At 35.5% G+C, this 24,380-nt stretch overlaps 1 protein-coding gene across 3 annotated transcripts in view; it reads left to right on the forward strand.

Moving 5' to 3' along the window:
• Positions 1-1,052: 1,052 nt before the first annotated feature.
• Positions 1,053-24,380, forward strand: part of LOC137027928 (obscurin-like) — a 31,696-nt gene continuing 8,368 nt past the window's right edge. The window contains exons 1-5 of one of the 3 annotated variants that reach the window (XM_067396552.1): positions 1,053-1,155; positions 4,835-5,161; positions 17,431-17,772; positions 17,968-18,297; positions 18,660-18,862. In XM_067396552.1, coding sequence (XP_067252653.1) covers positions 1,107-1,155; positions 4,835-5,161; positions 17,431-17,772; positions 17,968-18,297; positions 18,660-18,709 — 1,098 coding nt within the window. In that variant the 5' untranslated portion in view covers positions 1,053-1,106 and the 3' untranslated portion in view covers positions 18,710-18,862. Of the gene's footprint in view, positions 1,156-4,834; positions 5,162-17,430; positions 17,773-17,967; positions 18,298-18,659; positions 18,863-24,380 lie in introns of those variants that run through there. The other 2 variants (XM_067396550.1, XM_067396553.1) reach the window with 2 other exon arrangements.

Raw genomic sequence — 24,380 nt, forward strand, 5'->3', positions numbered from 1 at the left:
TGATATGGTTAACATATGGCACCAATAATAAAACCTGCATTGGCCCAGTTCAGGGCCAGTTAAGGGTGATTAACTGGCTGAGATTCGGGCTGGTTATGGCCCATGTGTGACCCCTGTCTTTAATCCAGTTCTGGGCCACTTCAGGGCCGTCATTCTTTGCGGTACTTGGGCCGAGGGAAACGTGATCATGTGGCCCGGAGCTGGGCCAGGAAACATTTGCTATGTGGGAAGAGAAAAAGAGAGAGACGCAACAACTACTACTTTTTTGGAAAACAAAAGAGTCTTTCATTCATTTAAGTGCCATAAAAACAGTTGTGTCTTAGTTTTGAGCCTATGTTTCATAATGTTTAGGTCTATTAATATTGGTTCTTTAGCTCTTCCTGTGAGAACAGCAACATATTTAAATATCACACTCACACTTACATCACTTCATAGAGGGCATTTCTGATATGGACCCAAGAGAACAATGATGCTTCTTTCATGTTAAGTGTGATACTGTACATCACTATCCAATGCAATCCTTATTCAATAAATTAAAACAATGTTTAATAATGAAAGATGGTCAATTTCCATGTGATAAGATATATTGAACGTTTTTAGTTGAGTTTTTTATGCTAATTGTGAACCACTAAATTAAATACAGTGCAACACAGTTTCAAAGACATCATGACACTAAAAAATATGAAATATATTGTGAAAATCTCAGGGCAGACAAGGTAGAAAATATAGATTATATAAAGAATAGGCTAATGCATTGCTGCAAATAGCCTACTAACAACATAAAATGACATTTACAGCCTTGCACAAGCTTAGATAAGCTAAACGATGACTGAAATTTTGTATTATGAGCACTTCTTGTTTTTAATAGCCTCTTTATGACGAATCGCTTGTTGTATTGTTAATTTATAAGTCGCTTTGGATAAAAGTGTCTGCTAATGAATCAGTGTAAATGTGTAGGTTAAAGAACGTGACGACACTTCATTACGTCATCGTCACCCACCATATACTGAGTCTCCCAAATATTTACTTTCACTTACTACTAAAACAAAGGAGCAAAGCACTTTTTTCAATTTCAATCTGCAGTCATCTTTCTGCAAACACTGAAAATGAAGCTGGAAGTTATTTTTCTCTTATTGTTGTGTGCAGCAGTGGATGGTAAGACATTGTACATTACGATTTTCATCTCAACGTCAGAGAACGGGTGCGCGGTCTTGCTTATAGGGGAGCGCGGGGCAAAAACTAACGCGGGGTTAGTTTTAACACGCATGGTTAAATACTTTCACACACGCTTGCATGAAGAAACTTAGCGTATTTACTAGTTGCCATGTCGACAATATATAGTGAAAAACTTGCGCCAAAATTCAAATATCTTTGGAAGACATCACTGAACATTTAAGTAAAGCAAAAGTAAAAAAAAAAAAAAAAAAAAAGCTGTTTTTAACATATGTTTTTTGTTTTTATTTAAAATTAGACAAATCTCTTGTTTAGCAGTTTGGATAGTTCTTTCCCAGCAAGCAATAGCCGTCATTTCACCGTCTCGGTTAACTATAGACCCGATATAGTCCCGCTATGTGTAACCCACTTTTAGCCAAAATAATCTTTCATTTGGTTACATGTCGTTTTTGCCAAAATAACTTGCGATATATATATATATATATATATATATATATATATATATATATATATATATATATATATATATATATATATATATATATATATATATAATGTAACTAGTAACGAGCTACTTGAGTACATTTTCATTGGATACTTTTTTACTCTTACTCAAGTAACTATTAAGATTATTACTTTCACTTTTACTTTGAGTACATATTTCTATAAGTACTTGTACTTTTACTTGAGTACATTTTTTGGATACTCTACCCACCTCTAAGTTATATTGCGTAGGCTGTGCGTAGACATGATTTAGCTCGTAGTCAGACCGGCTATTTGTAGCCCACCAGTCAATCCTAATTTATTGTATTTTTTTGGACAGGAAGTGCATGAGATGGTTGATATATCCCATCATGTTCGCAATGTCAATGATTTCTACAAGATGTAAGTGCATTTCATGACATGGTCTATATGTAGTCACGATTGAGCTCTGAATTGGATAGGCTATGTGCAGTCTGCTTTTAGTTCACCCGGCGAAATCTATAGTCTAATTTTTACGGCTTGGCTATAGCCCTGATTCAGACCAGCAATGAGTGTAACCAAAATAGTGTTAAGTCATTTCCATTATTATTTGTTACAGAAGCCTCATATATCTTTTAATCTTTTGATCATTATGATATGAAAATATGAGTTTTTGATTTGGCAAGGCAAGTTTATTTTGTATAGCACATTTCAACAACAATTTTTAAGGTAATTCAAAGTGCTTTACATAAAACATGGAATTTATGGAACCGAAAATTAATTAGTTTGTTTTATGAACCAAAAAACATTGTTAACCTTTTCTGATAAATTCAGACTTTCCAATAAATGTGCAGTAAATTAATGTTTGCGAATTTTAAGCAGCGACATGATATTGACAACCAACGATTGTCAAATTACAACATTTTTCACAGTTGATCAAAATAGGCAAGTATTGTTTTAATGGCATATTTACTTGTGAATGTACACTGAATGTCCAATGTAGTGTGATTAACAAGACTATTGAATACGGATGTCCGAATGTGCGAATATAAAACCAACTTTACCCAAGTGATCCATTCAGTGTCTATTAGACATAAATATGTAGTCGTCTAATAGTCGTCTAATTGATTACCAATCTACTCTTGGGTTATGGTTAGACATCTATTAGATTTTCACTGACAGCCCAAATTTTGCCTTGTTTTAGCCTAGACGGCCAGGCTATGGTTAATGCTTCACGAACTATCAGAAGACACTAACCTGGTTTAAATTCCAGTTGCGCAGATAGGGTTTGTTAAGAGGAAGAACCTGAACATTCAGAAAATATCATTTCAAGAAATGTTCAGCATTTGTAGCCCATTGTCTCATCTCTTTATCTCTTGTTCTGAGAGCTGTGAGTGGAGGAAAGGGAGTGTTTTTGTTCAGCTCTGTTTTTCTGAATGTTTGAACATGTTTCTTCATCTGATTTAAACTACAAAATTATTTCAATTTCAATTTCAATTAAAAAAAAATGCTATTTTATATGAAAAAATAATTGTCTTTTATTGACAAAATATTTTAATTTGTCATGTATATATAGTTTTAATTAAGTCAGATAAAGATTTTAGCTGTCATATGGTCATGTTACCACATGCTCCATCATGTTACAATGTGCCCCACCTATGGGTCACGTTGTCACATTTCACTTCCCATTTACATTTATTCATTTGGCAGATGCTTTTATCCAAAGTGACTTACAAGTGAGGAATTCAACAAGCGAGTCGTCATGATGAGGCAAATAGACACAAAAAGTGCTCACAATAGCCCTACAAATTTTAGGCAGTGCCAGAGTATCATAAGCTGCAATAGAGAGGGATTGATGGAAGTGAAAGTATAGCTATAGGATACTTCCCTTCTTTAGGGGTAAATAAAGAAAAAAGTATACACTGTATTATTGAAACAAAGCCACATATTTGTACCAGACATGTGTGAAATTAAAGGGATAGTTCATCCAAAAAATGAAAATTCTGTCTTTTATTACTCACCCTCATGTCGTTTTACACCCGTAAGGCCTTCATTAATCTTCGGAACACAAATTAAGATATTTTAGTTGAAATCTGACGGCTCCGTGAGGCCTGCGTATGGAGTAATGACATTTCCGCCCTCAAGATCCATTAATGTACTAAAAACATATCTAAATCAGTTCATGTGAGTACAGTGGTTCAATATTAATATTATAAAGAGATGAGAATATTTTTGGTGTGCCAAAAAAACCAAAATAAAGACTTATTTAGTGATGGCCAATTTCAAAGGAGCATAATGAATCAGCGTGTCGAATCATCTGTTCGGAGTGCCAAAGTCACGTGATTTCAGCAGTTTGCCGGTTTGACACGTGGGCCAAATCATGATTCGATACGCTGATTCATTGTGCTCTGATGCTTCCTGAAGCAGTGTTTTGAAATCGGCCATCACTAAATAAGTCATTTTTTTTTTTCTCGTTTTTTTTTGGCGCACCAAAAATATTCTTGTCGCTTTAAAATATTGATTTATTATTAATAATTTAGATGTGTTTTTAGTACCTTTATGGATCTTGAGAGAGAAAACGTCATTGCTCCATATGCAGGCTTCACGGAGCCATTGGATTTCACCTAAAATATCTTAAACATAATTTGTGTTCTGAAGATTAACGAAGGTCTTACGGGTGTGGAACGGCATGAGGGTGAGTAATTAATGACAGAATTATCATTTTTGGGTGAACTAACCCTTTAATGTGGAACAAAAGAAATTCCCTGAACCCTAAAATTACACAAACTGAGAAAGTCAAAAAGTGTTAGGTTGTGCCCTGCTCTCCCCTATTAACTCAGAGGCGACCGTTTCTATTGCAACATTTTGGTTTTGCACCTCAGAAAGATAGTTTGCAGGTTTGATATGCAGTATTCACAAATCATGAAGAATGACATGGGATATTATTTGCATGTCTACGACAGCACACAGCGGATTAATAGTGAAACCAAATCTGCATATCAAACCGCATGGTGCATTCCCTTACGAAAATTACCCATGGTTTTTACTATGAATAAAACCAAAAAACATGGTTCTTGTAGTTATTCCATTGTAACCGAACTTAGCATGGTTTTGCTACAAAAACCAGTTTGACCACAGTTTTAGAAATGGCTACACTGTTATGTGTATGGCTTGTAAATAACTGTTCATTACTTTTCAGTTTGTTTTGGTGTTGGTACAGATGTGTCAGTGATGGAGGGAGATTCAGTCACTTTATACAATGATCAAGAAACAATCCAACACGAAGAGATTAGATGGTATTTTAATGATGCTCGCATTACTGAAATCACTGGAGATCCCAATAAAACTTGTACAGATGTTCAGTGTAATAATGACACTGAGAGATTCAGTGACAGACTGAAGCTGGATCATCAGACTGGATCTCTGACCATCACAAACATCACAACAACAGACTCTGGACTGTATAAACTACAGATCAGCAGCAGCAGTGACAGTCTTCCTCAACTCTTCCATATTTCTGTTCATGGTGAGTCATTATATGATCCATCCATTTCAGTCTCTATTAATGATGAGTTGATTCAGGTGTGCTTGATTAGGAAGAGCTGAAAATGTGTAGTGTTGGTGTGCTGAACAGGTTTAAGAAATATAGGGCTTGTGCAATCATTTTCATCCATATAGTCCATGGGCCTAGGTCTCAGGTTTCACTCTTTGCACGGTGGCAAATTCTAGTATGATTATTTTTTTTTTAAAGTCCATATCTCTAGATAATATTACAACATGATAACTTTTGTTAGTGGTACCTTTGCACAGAAATCAGCCTTCAGAAAGAATGAAAAACTCTTGTAACTTTATTTGAACAGAACATGTCATACAAAGAAAAACAAAATAATTCTACCTTGTTCATGAACTTATTTGATCATTGCAAACTGTTTCTGTTTATTCATCATCATATTCAACTAGTTTCATGACATCAGTATCCTCCTCCTCCTCCTTTTCTGTGCACTTTAATTTATTGCCAAGACAGAAACAGTTTGGAAGCTTGCAGGTCCATGAACACTTGCAGGCCATAAGCTCCAGAACAGCCACTGGTGCTGGAACACTGAACGGTCCCTGCATGTGGAATTGGATAAAAATCGTTAATCGATTTGATGCTGTGCCCGAACACAATTTATCTCTTCACAGTGGTGTATAGCGGACGGGCATGCAGGGCTATTAAATAATTTTTCTTATCGTGCAACTTTTATTATTAAGTTAATATTGCAATTCATTTGCCCCGCGATATCATAGCGCATCACCGCATAACCGTCGCGCTGCGAGGACAACACGAAATAGCCCACACAGCAAAAGGACTCCGTGGCGGATCCACCGCGGAGGTATCGCGCAGAGGTGGAAAGTCCAGGGCTCAAAAAGTAAAAGTCCTGCCATATTTTTTTTACCACCCACTGAAGCATTAATGAGATAAATAAGTGATTAATTGAGTGATGATTGAGCATTATTGAAGACACCTGATGATAACAAGCAGAATCACCAAAGGAGAAAATCACAATTTTTAAGACACCATCACAGAGGTCAGGGTTTGCTTTAGTTGAGCTCTTGACCCTTGACTTTTAAATATTAAAATTTATTTGGGCAGTTTTAACTGCATTAAAACCAACTGGACAAACAAAGTTGAAAGATCGAGTGGTGTTGGTTATGATTTCACGTAATCATTATTTGATCTGAATCACTGAATTCATTTAGAGCTCAATCTCTGAGTTAGCTTTACATTATTGATTACAGCAGCACTGTGATTCTACAGCACAAGATCCAGTTTTTTGTTTTTTTTTTTCAAAATAATTTAATCATCAAAAGTTGTTCTGAGGAAAAAAAAAAAGGCTTTCATTTAGACACAGACATCAAGAATCAGTCTGTGAATCTCAACAATGGTGAGAATAATAAAGCATGTTGCAGTGCATTCTGGGTGCCACCAATCAAAACTCATTGCTGCATGAATAAATTATGAGCTGAATTGTCTTAGTAATTTCTTTATTCTCACTATTTAAATGTTGCTGTTTTTCTGTGACTTTTTAGTAGCTTGTTTTCTAATGTTCAGAGTTGATCAGTTTATCAGAATATGTGGCTTGTCACCGTCGTTGAGATTCATACGCTGATTCTTGATGTCTGTGTGTGCCTATAAAAAGGTTATATTTATTCATGATTAGAACAACTTTTAAGAATTCCTTCATATTTTGTTGATAAAACTGATCTTCTGTATAATTTTACTTTTACTTTTTGAGCTCTGGACTATATACCTCTGCCGCGAACGGATCCGTGTCGGATCTGATCCTCTGGGAGGCGTCAAAACGAATGTGACAGTCACGCGGATTTGGCGACTTGAATGCGGATCCGCCTAGTGTGGGCAGTCAGTTTTTACTTTCAGTTTCTCTAGTGAATAAGCCTAACTGACTGGACTTTGAGACTTCTTCACCGGCATAACTCTCATGCAAAGTTTGTGACATCAACTGACTCCACTTCATGGTTTAAAATGGAAATATTTTCAATATTGCGACGTGCCATTTTTCTTTATCAGCAGTTGCGCGCAAAATGATGGACACTGATTCACATATCGTCCACGTCATTTCCCGTGATAATAAAATTAAGCGAATTATTTAATAAATTAGTAGATAAACAACAAGCAAACTTAAACTTGTTTGCTCAAAATTTCTGTGAATGCTCATGCAGGTAAAAAAAACACCTCCAGACAGCTGCCTGGTAATTGGCACGCTGTATGCAGCTTTAAGCAGTCCCTGCAAGGGGGAATAGGCTGCGCTCCACTTCACCCCTTCTGAATAGAATCATTGACATCCCATACACTATAGACGATGGTGCATAGGCCTACATTCTGCAGACAAATGATTCCATGTTGTATATTTCCTCTGATAGCCTACATTCCAGTACTCTTGGAATTTCCTGTTTCCTTTCACAAGTTTGGGAGTGTTAAGTTTTCCTCGTCCTGCAAAAGCACGATCCCAGAAACAAAAAGGAGTTGTCAGAACGTTTTGTTAACATTCTCTTTAAGTTATGAAAACGTTATTCCGGAATGTTTTTTAAACGTTCAAAACGTCCAGTTTTTTAATGTATCAAGAATGTTTTTTCTTGCTTTATGTGAACGTTAGAGGAACATTCCATTCTATCATTTTGGAAATGTTATAAAAATGTTATTTTGTAATATTTCCGGAACGTTCAAATTATCTGGTTTTTTTTTTTTTTTTTTTTTTTTTTTATGTATTAAGAACGTTTTTGGTTTATGTGAACGTTAGAGGAACATTGCATTCTATCATTTAGACTTTGTTTCTTTCATACAAATCTTCTTAATGAGGTGTTGATGTTTTATCAAATGTATAAATGTCACTGTTATGGAGGTAAGCGCTTGTTTTAGTAGGGCTCCTGACCCTTAACATTTTGACTACTTTTCCCCCAATTGTTGCAATTGTGTTTTTAAAGCATTCATTGCAAAATAAATTGTGAGAGAAATCTGATCATATGGATTTGGCTACTCATTGTTGATGATTTTCTCATCATACAGTGGTCTTATTCTCTGAATATTGTATTTTCTTTCATGTTGTTGTAGTTCAATGATAATGTATAAAATCCTGTCATGTTTTGAAAGTTTTCATTATTGGCCAGATATTTAGACTGCATCATGTAGATTCACACAGACATCAACATTCTGCGTATGATCCTCAACAATGGTGACAAAATTTTCAGATATACAGATTAACTCTGAACGTCACAAAACAAGCTATTAAAGTCACAAAAAAGATTTTTGTTTAGAGGACGCCTCTCAGCCAGCACACCCAAGTAGGGCCCACATTGTTCAGAGTGCACACTACAGGCTGTTAAATGTAACATTGAATCAGTGTTGGATTTAATGAGATAATTAATTAATTGAGTGATGATTGAGAATTATTGAAGAAAGCTGCTGTTAACAAGAAGAATGAACGAAAGAAAGAAAAACAACAAGAACAGAAAAAGTCAAAACACTAGAACTAGAACTGAGTTCAGCCACAGCCTTAGATGAAATCAACTGAAGATAAAAGAAGACATTAAATCTCTCCAGATCTCAGCAGAGGATTAAACAACTCCATATACAGAAGCTCTTATTGAGAATTAAGAGACAGTTTTTTTGTTGTTGATGTTTTATTGATTTTTTTATGTTACCATCATGTTGATGAGTGTTTACTTTAGTTGAGTAGTTTGACTTGTTTTTATAATGTCAGGGTTTCTCTGGCTGCTGTAACTGAATTAGTTATGGCAAAAAAAGCAAGAGAAAACATAATCTGATGCTGTGTCTGCTTCATGATAAGAATATAATCACTGCGCAGTGGCTTAATTTACTGATCTTATAACTGAGTTTAATATGAGCAATATCTCACTGTATTTTATTGTGATTCATGTAAAGATCCAGTGCAGCTTTAATCAGAAAATCTGAATGAGTTTTAAAACAGATTGTATACTAAACACTTTAAACTACAGTGAGAGTTACTCACAAACAAACATCAAGAATCAGCGCATGAATCTCAACAATGGTGACATGCTTAATGCTGCAATGCATTCTTTTTTGCAGGATGCACCCAGAATGCATTGTGGCATGAAGCATGTCACCATTTTTGAGATTCATACGCTGATTGTAGATGTCTGTGTGTGAAAAAGTTTTGCTAGAGTTTTAAAGTGTTTAGTGTACCATGTGTTTTTAAATTAATTCACCATTTCATTTCTAGAAGAGTTAACACAAACTTAATATTTTACTGATATAAAGCTCAATCATTAGATCAGTGATCAAATAAGCCACTACATGACAGTTATGTTCTGATCATAAAGCAGCTGATCATATTTTCTCTTGTCATTGTTGCCGTAACAAACAGCTACAACAGACACAGTAAAACTAACACTAAAAAAGTTAAGAGTCAAACTGCGTAACTGAAGCAACGACTGACCTCGATCATGGTAACATCAAACAAAACTATTATTTTCAACAAATCATCAGCATCTAAACCTCTGTTAATTCTCAATAAGAGCTTATGTAGATGTATGTCAGAAATAAAGTCAGTCTGGTTAGTAACAAGTGAAGCTGGTAAAGCTGTTTGTGGAGATGTTTGATCAGATCTTCAGTGATTTATTGTCTTTTATCTTCAGTTGATTTCATCGAAGGCTGTGGCTGAAGTTGTAGTTCTTGTTGTTTCTCTGTCCTTCAGTGATTCTGCTCATTATCACCTAATTATCTCATTAACTCCAAGACCAATTCAGTGTTACATTTAATAGCCTGTAGTGTTCACACTGAGTAGTGTTCATTTCATCTGGGCAAAACCATGTGCTAAACAAGGGTGTGCTGGTTGGGAGGCGCCCGACCAGTGGGACTGTGACAGTTAAGGGGTTAAAGAATTAAATATACAGAAGAATAAAAAATATAAATAAGCACTATTGAAACTAACAGTTAAAACACACACAGTTTGAGGCTTTAGCGATGATCAGTGAATCAGGACACCACATGATGTGGTGTCCAGCACTTACCAACCCAATTCATCTGATTAGAACTTACCTTGCATTTATTGCTATAACTAACGTGTCTCAACAACATAGTTAAAGCAGCCAGAGAAAAACTAGTTAAATGTCAAGAATCAAGGGCCCCTCTAAAGCAAACGCTCACCTCTATAACAGTGACTTCAAACTTGTTTTGAGTTGTTTTGACCCCCTTTGGGAATTTTGCAAATCGTACCCTTTTAAATGTCATCAGGAATAATAACAGACATATTTTGATCAGATTCAAATTCAAATGGTTAATTCTGAAAAACATCATAAATATAAAATAAAAACCATAAGGGTACAATAACAAGTAAATACTTGAAAATATGATAAGAATTAATATATATATAAAGTATGAGTACAAAAATATAGGAAATCAAAAGTGAAACTGATAAATCATAAGCCATAAATGATTAACATAAATATTAATAAAAATGCATGAATATGAATAATGACCATTTCGCATCCACCAGCATGTCAAGAGCATCACATCTCCAAGGAGCTGATTGCTGATGTTGATGTACCTTGTTCGATTCTGAGTGCCAGATTTCTGATAAAGGGGGCAGTTTATCTTCCAAGACAAAGGATCATGACATCCGTATCCTCACTCACCATAAATGGTTTGATAGCCATTCTGGCTAGCATGATTTGCATGTAGGAGCATACGGGTGACCGCCTCCTTATAGGAAGTGGATTTACTGGCTGATTTACTTACAGCTTCCTCCACTGTACTACATTGTGTCCCGGGGCAATGTTTTCCACATGGGTTTCCTGCGACGGATTTCCGTCATTTGCAGCGAATCTACAACAAAACGTTGCAAAACGTTTTTTAAATGGAAACGGTGGTGCGTTGAACACCCTGTTCTGAGTGATGAAGGAAGAGTTGCAGCTATGGCAGCTGAGAAGGCCATTCTTTGTGTTCTTTTTGAAGAATTTTTGGAGCCTGATTAAATCTGTATAAATAATAATAAAATAAATATAATGTTTAATAATACTACAAAAATAAGCTTGATGTTACAGTCACTGCCCTTGCCGTCCAGAATAAAAGAGAACATCCCAATCGAGTGAAGGGATTTGTGGAAACTTCTAATTATTGTCAGCCTACACCTACCCATAACAATTTCTTAAAACTACATAACGTGTTATAAATAAATGAATAACAGACAAACAAGCATAACGTTAATCACAATCATTTATTTTTTGAGAAAATGTCAAAAGTGGTACCAAAATAAGTTAAAATGTTCCAATCGCAGTCCTCTCTGGCGGTAATAGTTTTTTTATCAGAGCAGAATTTAATTTATTAATCCGTGAAATTATGAATCTGTTTTCTCTCCGTGAAGGCGCGCACTCATTTCAAATGTCAATTCACTGAAACACGGCATGTCGCAATCTGTGATGAAGCAGGTGAGAACCAATGAGCGTTTGATATTAATGCCATAAACCATGTCGTAACGCTTCTCGAGTGTGGCGCAGGCGCACTGGCGCTACTTTCAAATTTGAATCATAACGAGTGCGGGCTTTGACTGTGACGGTCGCTGTTGCTGAGAATGAAGATGAAGATCGATGGATACCCAGGTAGCCAAAAAGATGTGGGCCAATAATGGCCCAGAACTGGCAAGCCAGAAGAAATCATTCGGCCCAAATGCGGTTGCCGGACTCTGAATCACGGGAATGAATGACGCACCAGAATCGGCCCGAGTACACTGGCCCGAGTCCGGGTGCCGAAACTGAGCCGACACTGCCGGCATAGGGCCACAATCATGCCAGCATAAATTGTACTGGCGCGAGTCTGGTTTCCAAAGGGAAATGTATATGAAATACATAACTACATCTATTTGATTAATAAGAACTACAAAAAACATTTTACCAAAACAATATTAGCTTGTTTGCTAAATTAAGTAGACCTATATATATATACGTATAAGTATTAAGACAAGTAGGTCATGTAATTAACTGGTTATCAAAAACTACTAGAATATATTTTTAAAGACTTTTATAAAGATATATATATATATATATATAATAGGGCTGTCAAAATAACGCGTTAATTTCGATTAATTACACAGATTACAGATTAATCCATTCCGTATTCACCTTTGAACCTGGAGCCGTTCTAGCCACCATTCGACTGTAAAATGAAGGAGGGAGACGACTGCTGCGCTGACGGACAGAACGAGCAGAGCTCCTCCCTCGTGCGCGCAAGCTCTCTCTGTCTTCAAAGTAAGCACCGTCTTCGCACTCTTTCTACCTCACACATAATAATCGAAATCAACTGACACAATGCTAAAAGTTCGTAAGACCGAATCCATGTTTCACGAGGCGCAATCGGAGAATGTTTTTCCTGAATAACTGCTGGGTGTGAATAGTGCTCAAAAGAACATAACCTCATCTTCTCTGACAGGCGCCCTCCACGTGCAGCTGACATAAACCACACTTTCAGTAAACAAAAAGAAAATCCTATCCAGTGGTGAAGTGTTTTCCGTGTTGACAAATCTTTTGCGATGTCCTAATAACAGTCGCGATTCACACGCAACTCGTCAATGTCCGCTAATGTCCGATTCGTGACCTAATGACTCATTTGAACAGATTCATTTTAATGAATCATGACAACAACTGATCTGTCCACACGGTCTATAATGAATCATTTACTTGAACAACTCTGAAATGAGAACATAAGTGTGCTTACCCCATTTAGCAAGAGTGGTTAGTAAAATTAGACTTAATAATCCACAATATTTTCAGGTTATTTAAATGACAATGTGTAGTAAATTAGGCCTACCTATAAAATCAGTTAGTTTAGACTGGAGTGAGGTGAAACCAGAACAAAGCAAGTTGTTGTTAGCTAGGTGTATTCAATTGTAGAAAATTATATTATTAGTTAATATAACTTCTAAATGCTACTTTTTAATACTTTTCAGGTTTGGCAAAAAAGCATCTTTTCTTACAAAGCTATAAAATCACTTTTTTTTTTAATTTCTTTTTTTTTTGCAAAGAGGGCAAGAAAGAATTACAGTGAGAGTGACGGTAACTTTATTGTCAGTATCGGGCTCGCAGATCACGTGGGTAGGGCACTTTTTACTGTTTGTGTGGATGACCATGTCTGTCACCACCGAAGACCATTTTTGACCCAGGAAAAACCCTGCATTGATTCATCTGAATTGAACAGAGGTGGACATTCCAGGGGTCAGAAAGTAAAAGTCCTGCCATATTTTTATCTCATCCACTGAAGCATTAATGAGATAATTAAGTGATAAATTGAGTGATGATGGACCATTATTGAAGACACCTGATGATAACAAGCAGAATCACCAAAGGAGAAAATCACAATTTTTAAGTTACCATCATCGAGGTCAAGGTTTGTTTTAGTTGAGCTCTTGACCCTTGATTGTTTAATATTAGATTTTGTTTGGGCAGTTTTAACTGCATTAAAACTAACAAGACAAGCAAAGTTAAAAAATGTTCAGGTGTTGGTTATGTTTTCTCAAAATCATTATTTGATCTGAATCACTGAACTCATTTAGAGTCCAATCTCTGAGTTAGATTTACATTATTGATTACAGCAGCACTGTGATTCTACAGAACATCAGCTTATACAATACAGAATACTTTTTTTTTTAAAAGTTGTCTTTATCACAAAAAAAAGTTATTTTAGGCACACACAGACATCAAGTATCAGCCTGTGAATCTCAACAACGGTGACAAGCAACATATTCTGATCAACTCTGAACATTAGAAAACAAGCTACTAAAAAGTCACAGAAAAACAGCAAAATTTTAATAGTGAGAATAAAGAAAATTACTAAGACAATTCAGCTCATAATTTATTCATGCAGCAATGCATGATGGGAGCCATGGATGAATTTTGATTGGTGGCACCCAGAATGCACTGCAACATGCTTTATGATGGCCACCACTGTTGAGATTCACAGGATGATTCTTGATGTTTGTGTTTAAATGAGCGTTTTTTTTTTTAAATCAGAACTCTTAAAAAAAAAATTGCATTGTAAAAGCTGATTTTCTGTAGAATCACAGTGCTGCTGTAATCAATAATGTAAATCTAACTCAGAGATTGAGCTCTAAATGATTTCAGTGATTCAGATCAAATATGGTTTATGTAAAAACATAACCAACACCACCTGATCATCTTTTAAGTTTGCTTGTCTGCCCAAACAAAAACTAATACTAAAAAGGCAAGGATCAAGAGCTCAACTAAAACAAACCCTGACCTCGATGATGGTAACTTTAAAATAGTGATTTTCTCCTTTGGTGATTCTGCTTGTTATCATCAGGTGTCTTCAATAATGCTCAATCATCACTCAATTAATCACTTATTTATCTCATTAATGCTTCAGTGGATGAGATAAAAATATGGCAGGACTTTTACTTTCTGACCCCTGGAATGTCCACCTCTGAAGACTAATGATATGGACCTAGAGGATTTACCCAGCTTCTCTCCATAAGTTCTACAAAGGCATTTACATCTGCCATATCCTTCTCTATCCTGGGCTTCCGTAAATCTTGATGACGGAAACTCTCTGTAGACTCATTCCTTGTCATGTTCCTGAGTTGCCTCAGATACTCACATCTGTTTTCTGAAGTGAGATAGTATCTGGTGACTGTTCCAGTTTTTAGGCTGAAACCAAGGGCGTAGATTTGGTTTCAACATTGGGGGGGTTGAACGTTGGTATGCTGTCTGTTTTTTTTTTGTTTTTTTTTTGTTTGTTTTTTATAATAATCTGTTTTGTGTGTAACGTTTATTGGATAATTTATTTTCTATCTATCTATCTATCTATCTATCTATCTATCTATCTATCTATCTATCTATCTATCTATCTATCTATCATCTATCTATCTATCATAACTTTATGAAATTTATGTATAATCATTCATCAAATTCTAACATAACTGTAATTCTAAAAAGAAAGAAATTATGTTAAATATTAACACAGTCAGTAGGTGGCAGCGATTCGTTTTTTTTTGAGTCAGTCACTTAAATCGTTCATTCAGCCAATTCGTTCAAAAGTCAGATTAATTTAGGAAGAAAACAAACACCGATGTGAATACTTTTGTCATTGATATATACAGACACTATTAAAACATGAACTAACAAAACAGACGGCTGTTTTGGTAACTGGTTGCAGTTACACTGATAGTTATGGCTGAATTGCAATGGATTAGCTAGCTAAAATATATGTGAGGAGTGTACCTAGCTATTACAATATTCTCATACCTCCTTCTCAGTACATACTTTATTCTTTTTAACGTCTCTCTTTGACCAGCAGTTTAATATAGTCGGCTGGGAAGCGGTTCTCTTCATTTTTTGAGCTACCCGTAGTCTCTCATTCAAACAGTAGAGCGCCATTCGCGTTGTTTTGGTGAAAGTGCGACACGCATTGGTTGGACGTTACCAATCGGTTCAATGGAGGGGGAGTATTTTTTTCTCTAATTTATTATGACGAACTCATATTTCAATAGAAACGAAATTATTGCTTCAAAATAAATTAATTCTACATATTTTTCATCTGATCTATGGTGATTTTTATGTTGAAATATTGGGGGGGTTGTAACTGAAGCATTTGAATATTGGGGGGGTTACCTCCCCCCCATCCCCCCCATCCCCCCCACAAACTACGCCCCTGGCTGAAACCCTTGGTTCCACCGGCAGTCTGGGTGTCCTCGTTTACAGTGTCCTCAATTGTCTGGTCTACCGAAATCTGAATAAGTTGTGAAGTTGTTGTAGCCTCCAAGGGTAACGCATATAAAAATAAACAGCAGGACTCACCTATTCAGATGATGCCAGTAGTGGCTTATCTGGACAACGAAGTATGGTGGAGTAATCTGGTTTTGAAACTTGCATCAGTCGTTGTTGTTGCATATATACTATTTCATATGCAGTACATATACACTGTAAAACTCAATAAGTTCAGAATACTCAAAACATTTGAGGAAACTTATTACCTCAAAACATTTAAGTTAACTAACTTATTTTTTTTAAGTTAGTAGAACTTAATTTTTTTGTGACAAGTGGGGCGGGGCCGAGAGCCATGGAAGTGGAGCAATGCTAATGTGGTGCACAGGTGTCTCTGATTAACAATCACATCACTGGCATTCCTTCGCTCCCACAGTTCTCAGCCTCGCCCTACTCAAGTACATACAGTTAATTTACATAAACATCACATTCAAATCTTGGTTAAATGTTAGTTAGCAAAAAACACATGCTATTATAATTATCAAAGAGACTGTCAATATATACTTGCATGTATATAATAAAACAACATACAGTATATGTGGTCTTAAAAGTTTTGCAGCCCATCCTCAACCTAACCACACGGTCTACTCTTCACCAGAATGGTAACCCTACAAAACTAACATAACAGAACCCCCTGTCAATCCCAACATAACACAACATTAAACACTAACTTATGTCTCCCTATGTTAATCTTATGCAAAAACACACAAAATAACACTTTATTTCAACATTTAGACAGTCTGATGCAAAGCATGCTGGGAATTAGAAATCTGCTGCAACTAAAACAGTTTAGTTTACTTGAAATATGTCAGTGCTGTGAACTCAAAAGTAAAAGAAAGTTTTAAATACTCATAACTGTTAATTTAACTGAACTAATTTGTTTAATTTAAGTTTGTCCTACTCAAACGAATTAAGTATTTTGAGCATTAGGGTTTACAGTGTATATTTTTTCAAATTGCTAGGTCATGGATTGTCCCAACCTCATGGTTCTGATATCACCAGATTACAGACAGTCTTGTCTATTCATATCTGAAAAGATATCCCCCCTAACATCAATATCTTTTGAGATAGATATACAAATTTAACAATTTAATAGATGCTAAAAAGTTTTCTTTAATATGAAGGCTAATATAAAATGTATACAACAAATATCATGTCAAATTATGGCAGATCTGGATTGCCCTGACTATCCTGAAAAAAATCAACATTTAGCATGTATGGCTACCTATTACAGACTTCATACAAACCTGTGCAGATACTTTAGGACAATAATGGCAAAAATAATGATTGTCCCAAAAGATTAGTAAAGCTACTCATTTGAAATGGTATTTATATGGACTCTACAAACAAACTGGTACCAAAGAGATTTTGCCACCTTAGGTGGTACCAAAGTCTGGCTTGGCCAATGGACTAATAGTTCTTTGATGTGGTAGTTTGTTGTTTTGAGCAAAAAGTTCCTCCAGCAGCTGTTGGTTTTTGTTTTAGATGTTCCTGATTCTGAACAAGATGAAGTGAAGAGAAAGTCAGTGATGGAGGGAGAATCTGTCACTTTACATCCTGGTGTAATGAAACACCTAAATTATTTGATGAAATGGGTTTTTAATGATGTTCGCATCGCTGAAATCAATGGAGATCTCAGTTTTATCTGTACCGATGCTCAGTGTTTATATGCTGATGAGAGATTCAGATACAGACTGAAGCTGAATCATATGACTGGATCTCTGACCATCATAAACACCAGAACTGGAGACTCAGGAGAATATAAACTACTGATCAGCACCATCAGATTCAGGATCATAAAGACCTTCATTGTTAATGTCAATGGTGGTGAGTATAATTTAGTGATGAAACTAAGAAAATATATTCATCTTTGATCTCGTAGGTGTCTGATCTTCTGTGTGAAGTAAGAACTGTTTGTCTTGCACGTATTTCTATACTCACAATCTTCATTATCTTTAGAAAAGAAAAGAACTTTCCTATTGTATAATTTTGTTTGACTTACAATTATGATAATTTCTTCAGGTTTTGTTGGTGCTGATACAGAGAGAGTGTCAGTGAAGGAGGGAGATTCAGTCACTCTAAACACTGATGTTGAAACAAACCAACAAGAAGAGATTAGATGGTATTTTTATGACATCCGTGTAGCTCAAATCACTAGAGATCTCAGTTTCATCTGTACAGATGTTCAGTGTAAATGTAGTGATGAGAGATTCAGAAAAAGACTAAAACTGGATCATCAGACTGGATCTCTGACCATCATGAACACCAGAAACACAGACTCTGGAGAATATCATCTTGAGATCTTCAGCAGCAGCAGCAGCAGTCTCAAGACCTTCAGTGTTTCTGTTTATGGTGAGTTAATAAGTTTAATAGCAAGTATTGTACATTTAAATACATATTTTTTGCAGTGATATTCAGAGGTGTTTTCTCTTTACCTGTATAATTCACACTATGTAGATCATTTCTTCTAAAATGTTTATTGTTAAAGTGGAATTTGTGAAGACAGTTTCTCATCTCTGATCACCTTCTATATGATCTGTTTAAATGCATCTATTATTTCATACTCCTTGTTTCTCGCTAGGAATCCAAAGTGCAGAAGTTTTGTATTGTTCTCAAGCACAACGTGTGGAAAAATGTTGCATTTCAGACAAAGAAAATTACTTTTATATCTATACAGGTCTCTAATGTTTTGGAGTTTGTTTCTTGTTTTCCAGCAACAGAGGTGTCAAGTAACGAAGTACAAATACTTCGTTACCTTACTTAAGTAGAAATTTCGGGTATCTATACTTTACTGGAGTAATCATTTTTCAGCTTACTTTTTACTTCTACTCCTTACATTTTCACGCAATTATCTTGTACTTTCTACTCCTTACATTTTAAAAATAGCCTCGTTACTCTTATTTCATTTCGGCTTGTTTTCATTCCTGTCGTGCCGAAAACTGATCGTCTGCCGAAAACTGACTGCCGTCCGCGGGAGCGCGCACAGCATGTTTAAAGGATATCGCCCCTGTTTCTACACGTCTACAGCTGCTTTTATCATGATCAAACGGCCATAACCTGCAAATGCATATAACTCTGTGTCCGTGGTAATATGTCCGTGCTAATAGCAAAGAAACGTGTCCTGTAACGCATAATCAAAATTATTCATTTAATTAATTTGCCGTACTGCTTAATCGCGATTACGTTTATTTAGTTTTGATTAAGTTGCTCGAGCATGATCTTTACGTGATTAACAGAAAGCCTATTTACTTGCTTTGTGCCAAACAATCCAGTCCTGTTTACGAGGTGAAATACCTTTAAATGGACAATACAACCCATAAAATCAAGTTTTACACTTGCCGAAAAGTGATTACAACCTCTATTTATTGAGTGAACTGTTCCTTCTGCCTCAAAATGACTTGAATTCATTCATGGCTGTTATATTTGACAGATTATAGCTCATTAAATCCTTTTTATGTGTTGTAATACCTTTAAATGGTAAATAAAACCCATAAATTGTAGTTGCCGAAAAGTGATTACAGCCTCTATTTATTGAGTGAACTGTTCTTTCTGCCTCAAAATGACTTGATTTCCTTCATGGCTGTTATATTTGACAGATTATAGCTCATTCAGTCCTTTTTACCTGTTGAAGTACCTTTAAATGGTCAATACAACCCATAAAATCAAGTTTTACACTTGCCGAAAAGTGATTACAGCCTCTATTTATTGAGTGAACTGTTCTTTCTGCCTCAAAATGACTTGATTTCATTCATGGCTGTTATATTTGACAGATTATAGCTCATTCAGTTCTTTTTTACCTGTTGAAATGCCTCTTAAATGGTAAATAAAACCCATAAATTGCAGTTGCCGAAAAGTGATTACAGCCTTTATTTATTGAGTGAACTGTTCTTTCTGCCTCAAAATGACTTGATTTCCTTCATGGCTGTTATATTTGACAGATTATATCTTATTCAATCCTTTTTATGTGTTATAATACCTTTAAATGGCCAATAAAACCCATAAATTGCACTTGCCGAAAAGTGATTATAGCCTCTGTTTATTGAGCGAACTGTTCTTTCTGCCTCAAAATGACTTGATTTCATTCATGGCTGTTATATTTGACAGATTATAGCTCATTCAGTCCTTTTTATGTGTTGTAATACCTTTAAATGGACAATACAACCCATAAAATGAAGTTTTACACTTGCCGAAAAGTGATTACAGCCTCTATTTATTGAGTGAACTGTTCCTTCTGCCTCAAAATGTCTTGATTTCATTCATGGCTGTTATATTTGACAGATTATAGCTCATTAAGTCCTTTTTATGTGTTGTAATACCTTTAAATGGTAAATAAAACCCATAAATTGTAGTTGCCGAAAAGTGATTATAGCCTCTGTTTATTGAGTGAACTGTTCTTTCTGCCTCAAAATGACTTGATTTCATTCATGGCTGTTATATTTGACAGATTATAGCTCATTCAGTCATTTTTACCTGTTGAAATACCTTTAAATGGTCAATACAACCCATAAAATCAAGTTTTACACTTGCCGAAAAGTGATTACAGCCTTTATATTTTTTGAGTAAACTGTTCTTTCTGCCTCAAAATGACTTGATTTCATTCATGGCTGTAATATTTGACAGATTATAGCTCATTCAGTTCTTTTTACTGGGTAGAAGTAATCATTTTTTCAGGCAAAAAGAACAGTTCAGTCCATAAGTAGAGGCTGTAATCACTTTTTGGCAACTGTAAAACTGCAATTTATGGGTTTTATTTGTAATGTAAAGGTATTTCAACACGTAAAAAGGACTGAATGAGCTAAATATAAAGCTTATATAAAATATACATTTATAATGGTTTATGTGTATGCCAGGTTAAAGAGATGTGTTTTTAGTCTAGATTTAAACTGACAGAGTGTGTCTGCATCCCGAACAATGCTACGAAGATTGTTCCAGACTTTAGGTGCCAAATAGGAGATGGATCTACCGCCTGCAGTTGATTTTGATATTCTAGGTATTATCAGCTGGCCTGAATTCTGAGATCGCAATAAACGTGAAGAACTATAATGCATTAAGAGCTCGCTTAGGTACTGGGGAGCTAAACCATTTAGTGCTTTGTAAGTAATTATCAAGATTTTAAAATCTATACGATGTTTAACAGGAAGCCAATGCAGTGATGACAGAACTGGGCTAATATGGTCTTACTTCCTAGTTCTAGTAAGAACTCTAGCTGCTGCATTTTGTACGAGCTGTAGTTTATTTATCAGGCGAGCAGAACAACCACCCAGTAGAGCGTTACAGTAATCTAACCTTGAGGTCATGAACGCATGAACTAACTTTTCTGCATTTTTCATTAAGAGCATATGTCGTAGTTTAGATATATTTTTAAGATGGAAGAATGCGGTTTTACAGATGTTAAACATGGCCTTCAAATTAAAGATTGCTATCAAAAAGCATACCTAGGATACTAGCTGATGACAAAGACTTAGAGCAGCCATCAAGTGTTAGACAGTATTCAAGGTTATTACATGAAGAGGTTTTTGGTCCAAAAATTAGAATCGCTGAAATTACTGGTCACCCAGTTTTTTATATCAGCTATACATTCCTTTAATTTTGTGAATTGGTAAGTTTTGTCAGGGTGCGAAGAAATATAGAGCTGAGTATCATCAGCGTAACAGTGAAAACTAACGCCATGCTTCCTAATGATATCTCCCAAGGGTAGCATGTACAGAGTGAAAAGCAACGGTCCTAGTACTGAGCCTTGCTGTACTCCATATTTAACTTGTGATTGATATGACATCTCATTATTTACTACTACAAAGTGATAACGGTCAGATAAGTATGATTTGAACCATGCCAATGCAATTCCACTAATGCCAACATAATTTTCGAGTCTATTTAAAAGAATATTGTGATCGATAGTTTCAAATGCAGCACTAAGATCCAGTAACACTAATAGAGAGATACAACCACGATCTGATGATAAGAGCAAATCATTAGTAACTCTAATGAGAGCAGTCTCAGTACTATGGTACAGTCTAAATCCTGAGTGGAAATCCTCACAGATACCATTTCTTTCTAAAAAGGAACATAGTTGTGATGAAACTGCCTTTTCTAGTATTTTTGACAAAAAAGGAAGATTCAAGATCGGCCTGTAATTGACTAATTCTCTAGGATCAAGCTTAAAATTTTTTGGTACGTATCCTAGTGAAAAAGATGAATTAACGATATTAAGAAGAGGATCTATGACCTCTGGAAGCATCTCTTTCAATAGCTTAGTTGGTATAGGGTCAAACATACATGTGGTTGATTTTGATGATTTAACAAGTTTAGACAATTCTTCCTCTCCTAAAGCAGTAAATGAATTGAATTTTTCTTTAGGGACACTACAATGCAATGTCTGACACAATACTGTAGTAGACGGTTACATGGTTATAATTTTCTCTATAATATTATCAATCTTGCAAGTAAAGAAGTTCATAAAGTCATTACTGCTGTGCTCTTTGGAAACATCAGAAGTTTAAGCTTTATTTCTTGTTAATTTAGCCACTGTATCAAATAAATACCGGGTTGTGCTTATTTTCTTCTAAATGTTTTGAAAAATAGACAGATCTAGCAGTATTTAAAGCCTTTCTGTACGTATCATTCTCTCTCTCCACGAAATGCGAAATACTTCTAGTTTTGTTTACTTCCAGCTGCGCTCCATTTTCCTGGCTGCTATTTTTGGGGCCCGAGTGTGCTCACTGTACCATGGTGTTGGATTAATTTCCTTAATCTTTTTTAAACGCAAAGGAGCGACTGAATCTAATGTGCTGGAAAAGACAGAGGCAATAGTTTCTGTTGCAACATCGAGGTCTTCTAAGCTGTCTGGTATGCTAAGGCGATGAAACTGATCAGGAAGGTTATTTATAAAGCGATCTTTAGTGGTAGAAGTGATGGTTCTACCATATTTATGGCAGGGAGGCAGTTTAGCCGCTTTGACTAAATGTAGTATACACAAGACTAGATAATGATCTGAGATGTCGTCACTCTGCTGCAGAATTTCAAAAGCATCAATATCGATTCCATGTGACAATATTAGATCTAAAGTATGATTACGACAATGAGTGGGTCCTGACACGTGTTGTCTAACAACAATAGAGTTTAGAATGCCTGTAAATGCCAATCCCAATGAGTCTTTTTTATTATCTACATGGATATTAAAATCACCAACAACAAGGACTTTATCTGCAGCTAGTACTAACTCCGATAGAAAATTAGCAAATTCTTTGATAAAGTCTGTATGGTGTTCAACAGGTAAAAAGAACTGTATGAGCTATAATCTGTCAAATATAACAGCCATGAATGAAATCAAGTCATTTTGAGGCAGAAAGAACAGTTCACTCAATAAATAAAGGCTGTAATCACTTTTCGGCAACTGCAATTTATGGGTTTAAGTACCATTTAAGAGGCTTTTCAACAGATAAAAAAGAACTGAATGAGCTTTAATCTGTCAAATATAACAGCCATGAAAGAAATCAAGTCATTTTGAGGCAGAAAGAACAGTTCACTCAATAAATAGAGACTGTAATCACTTTTTGGCAACTGCAATTTATGGGTTTCATTGATCATTTAAAGGTATTTTAGCAGGTAAAAAGGACTGAATGAGCTATAATCTGTTAAATATAACAGCCATGAATGAAATCAAGTCATTTTGAGGCAGAAAGAACAGTTCACTCAATAAATAGAGGCTGTAATCACTTTTCGGCAACTGCAATTTATGGGTTTTATTTACCATTTAAAGGTATTACAACACATAAAAAGGACTTAATGAGCTATAATCTGTCAAATATAACAGCCATGAATGAAATCAAGACATTTTGAGGCAGAAAGAACAGTTCACTCAATAAATAGAGGCTGTAATCACTTTTTGGCAACTGCAATTTATCGGTTTCTTTGATTATTTAAAGGTATTTTAACAGGTAAAAAGGACTGAATGAGCTATAATCTGTTAAATATAACAGCCATGAATGAAATCAAGACATTTTGAGGCAGAAGGAACAGTTCACTCAATAAATAGAGGCTGTAATCACTTTTCGGCAAGTGTAAAACTTGATTTTATGGGTTGTATTGTCCATTTAAAGGTATTACAACACATAAAAAGGACTGAATGAGCTATAATCTGTCAAACATAACAGCCATGAATGAAATCAAGTCATTTTGAGGCAGAAAGAACAGTTCACTCAATAAATAGAGGCTGTAATCACTTTTCGGCAAGTGTAAAACTTGATTTTATGGGTTGTATTGTCCATTTAAAGGTATTACAACACATAAAAAGGACTGAATGAGCTATAATCTGTCAAATATAACAGCCATGAATGAAATCAAGTCATTTTGAGGCATAAAGAACAGTTCGCTCAATAAATAGAGGCTGTAATCACTTTTCGGCAAGTGTAAATCTGCATTTTATGGATTTTATT

Source organism: Chanodichthys erythropterus, chromosome 10, assembly GCF_024489055.1.
Source record: "Chanodichthys erythropterus isolate Z2021 chromosome 10, ASM2448905v1, whole genome shotgun sequence".
NCBI classification, from domain to species: Eukaryota; Metazoa; Chordata; class Actinopteri; order Cypriniformes; family Xenocyprididae; genus Chanodichthys; species Chanodichthys erythropterus.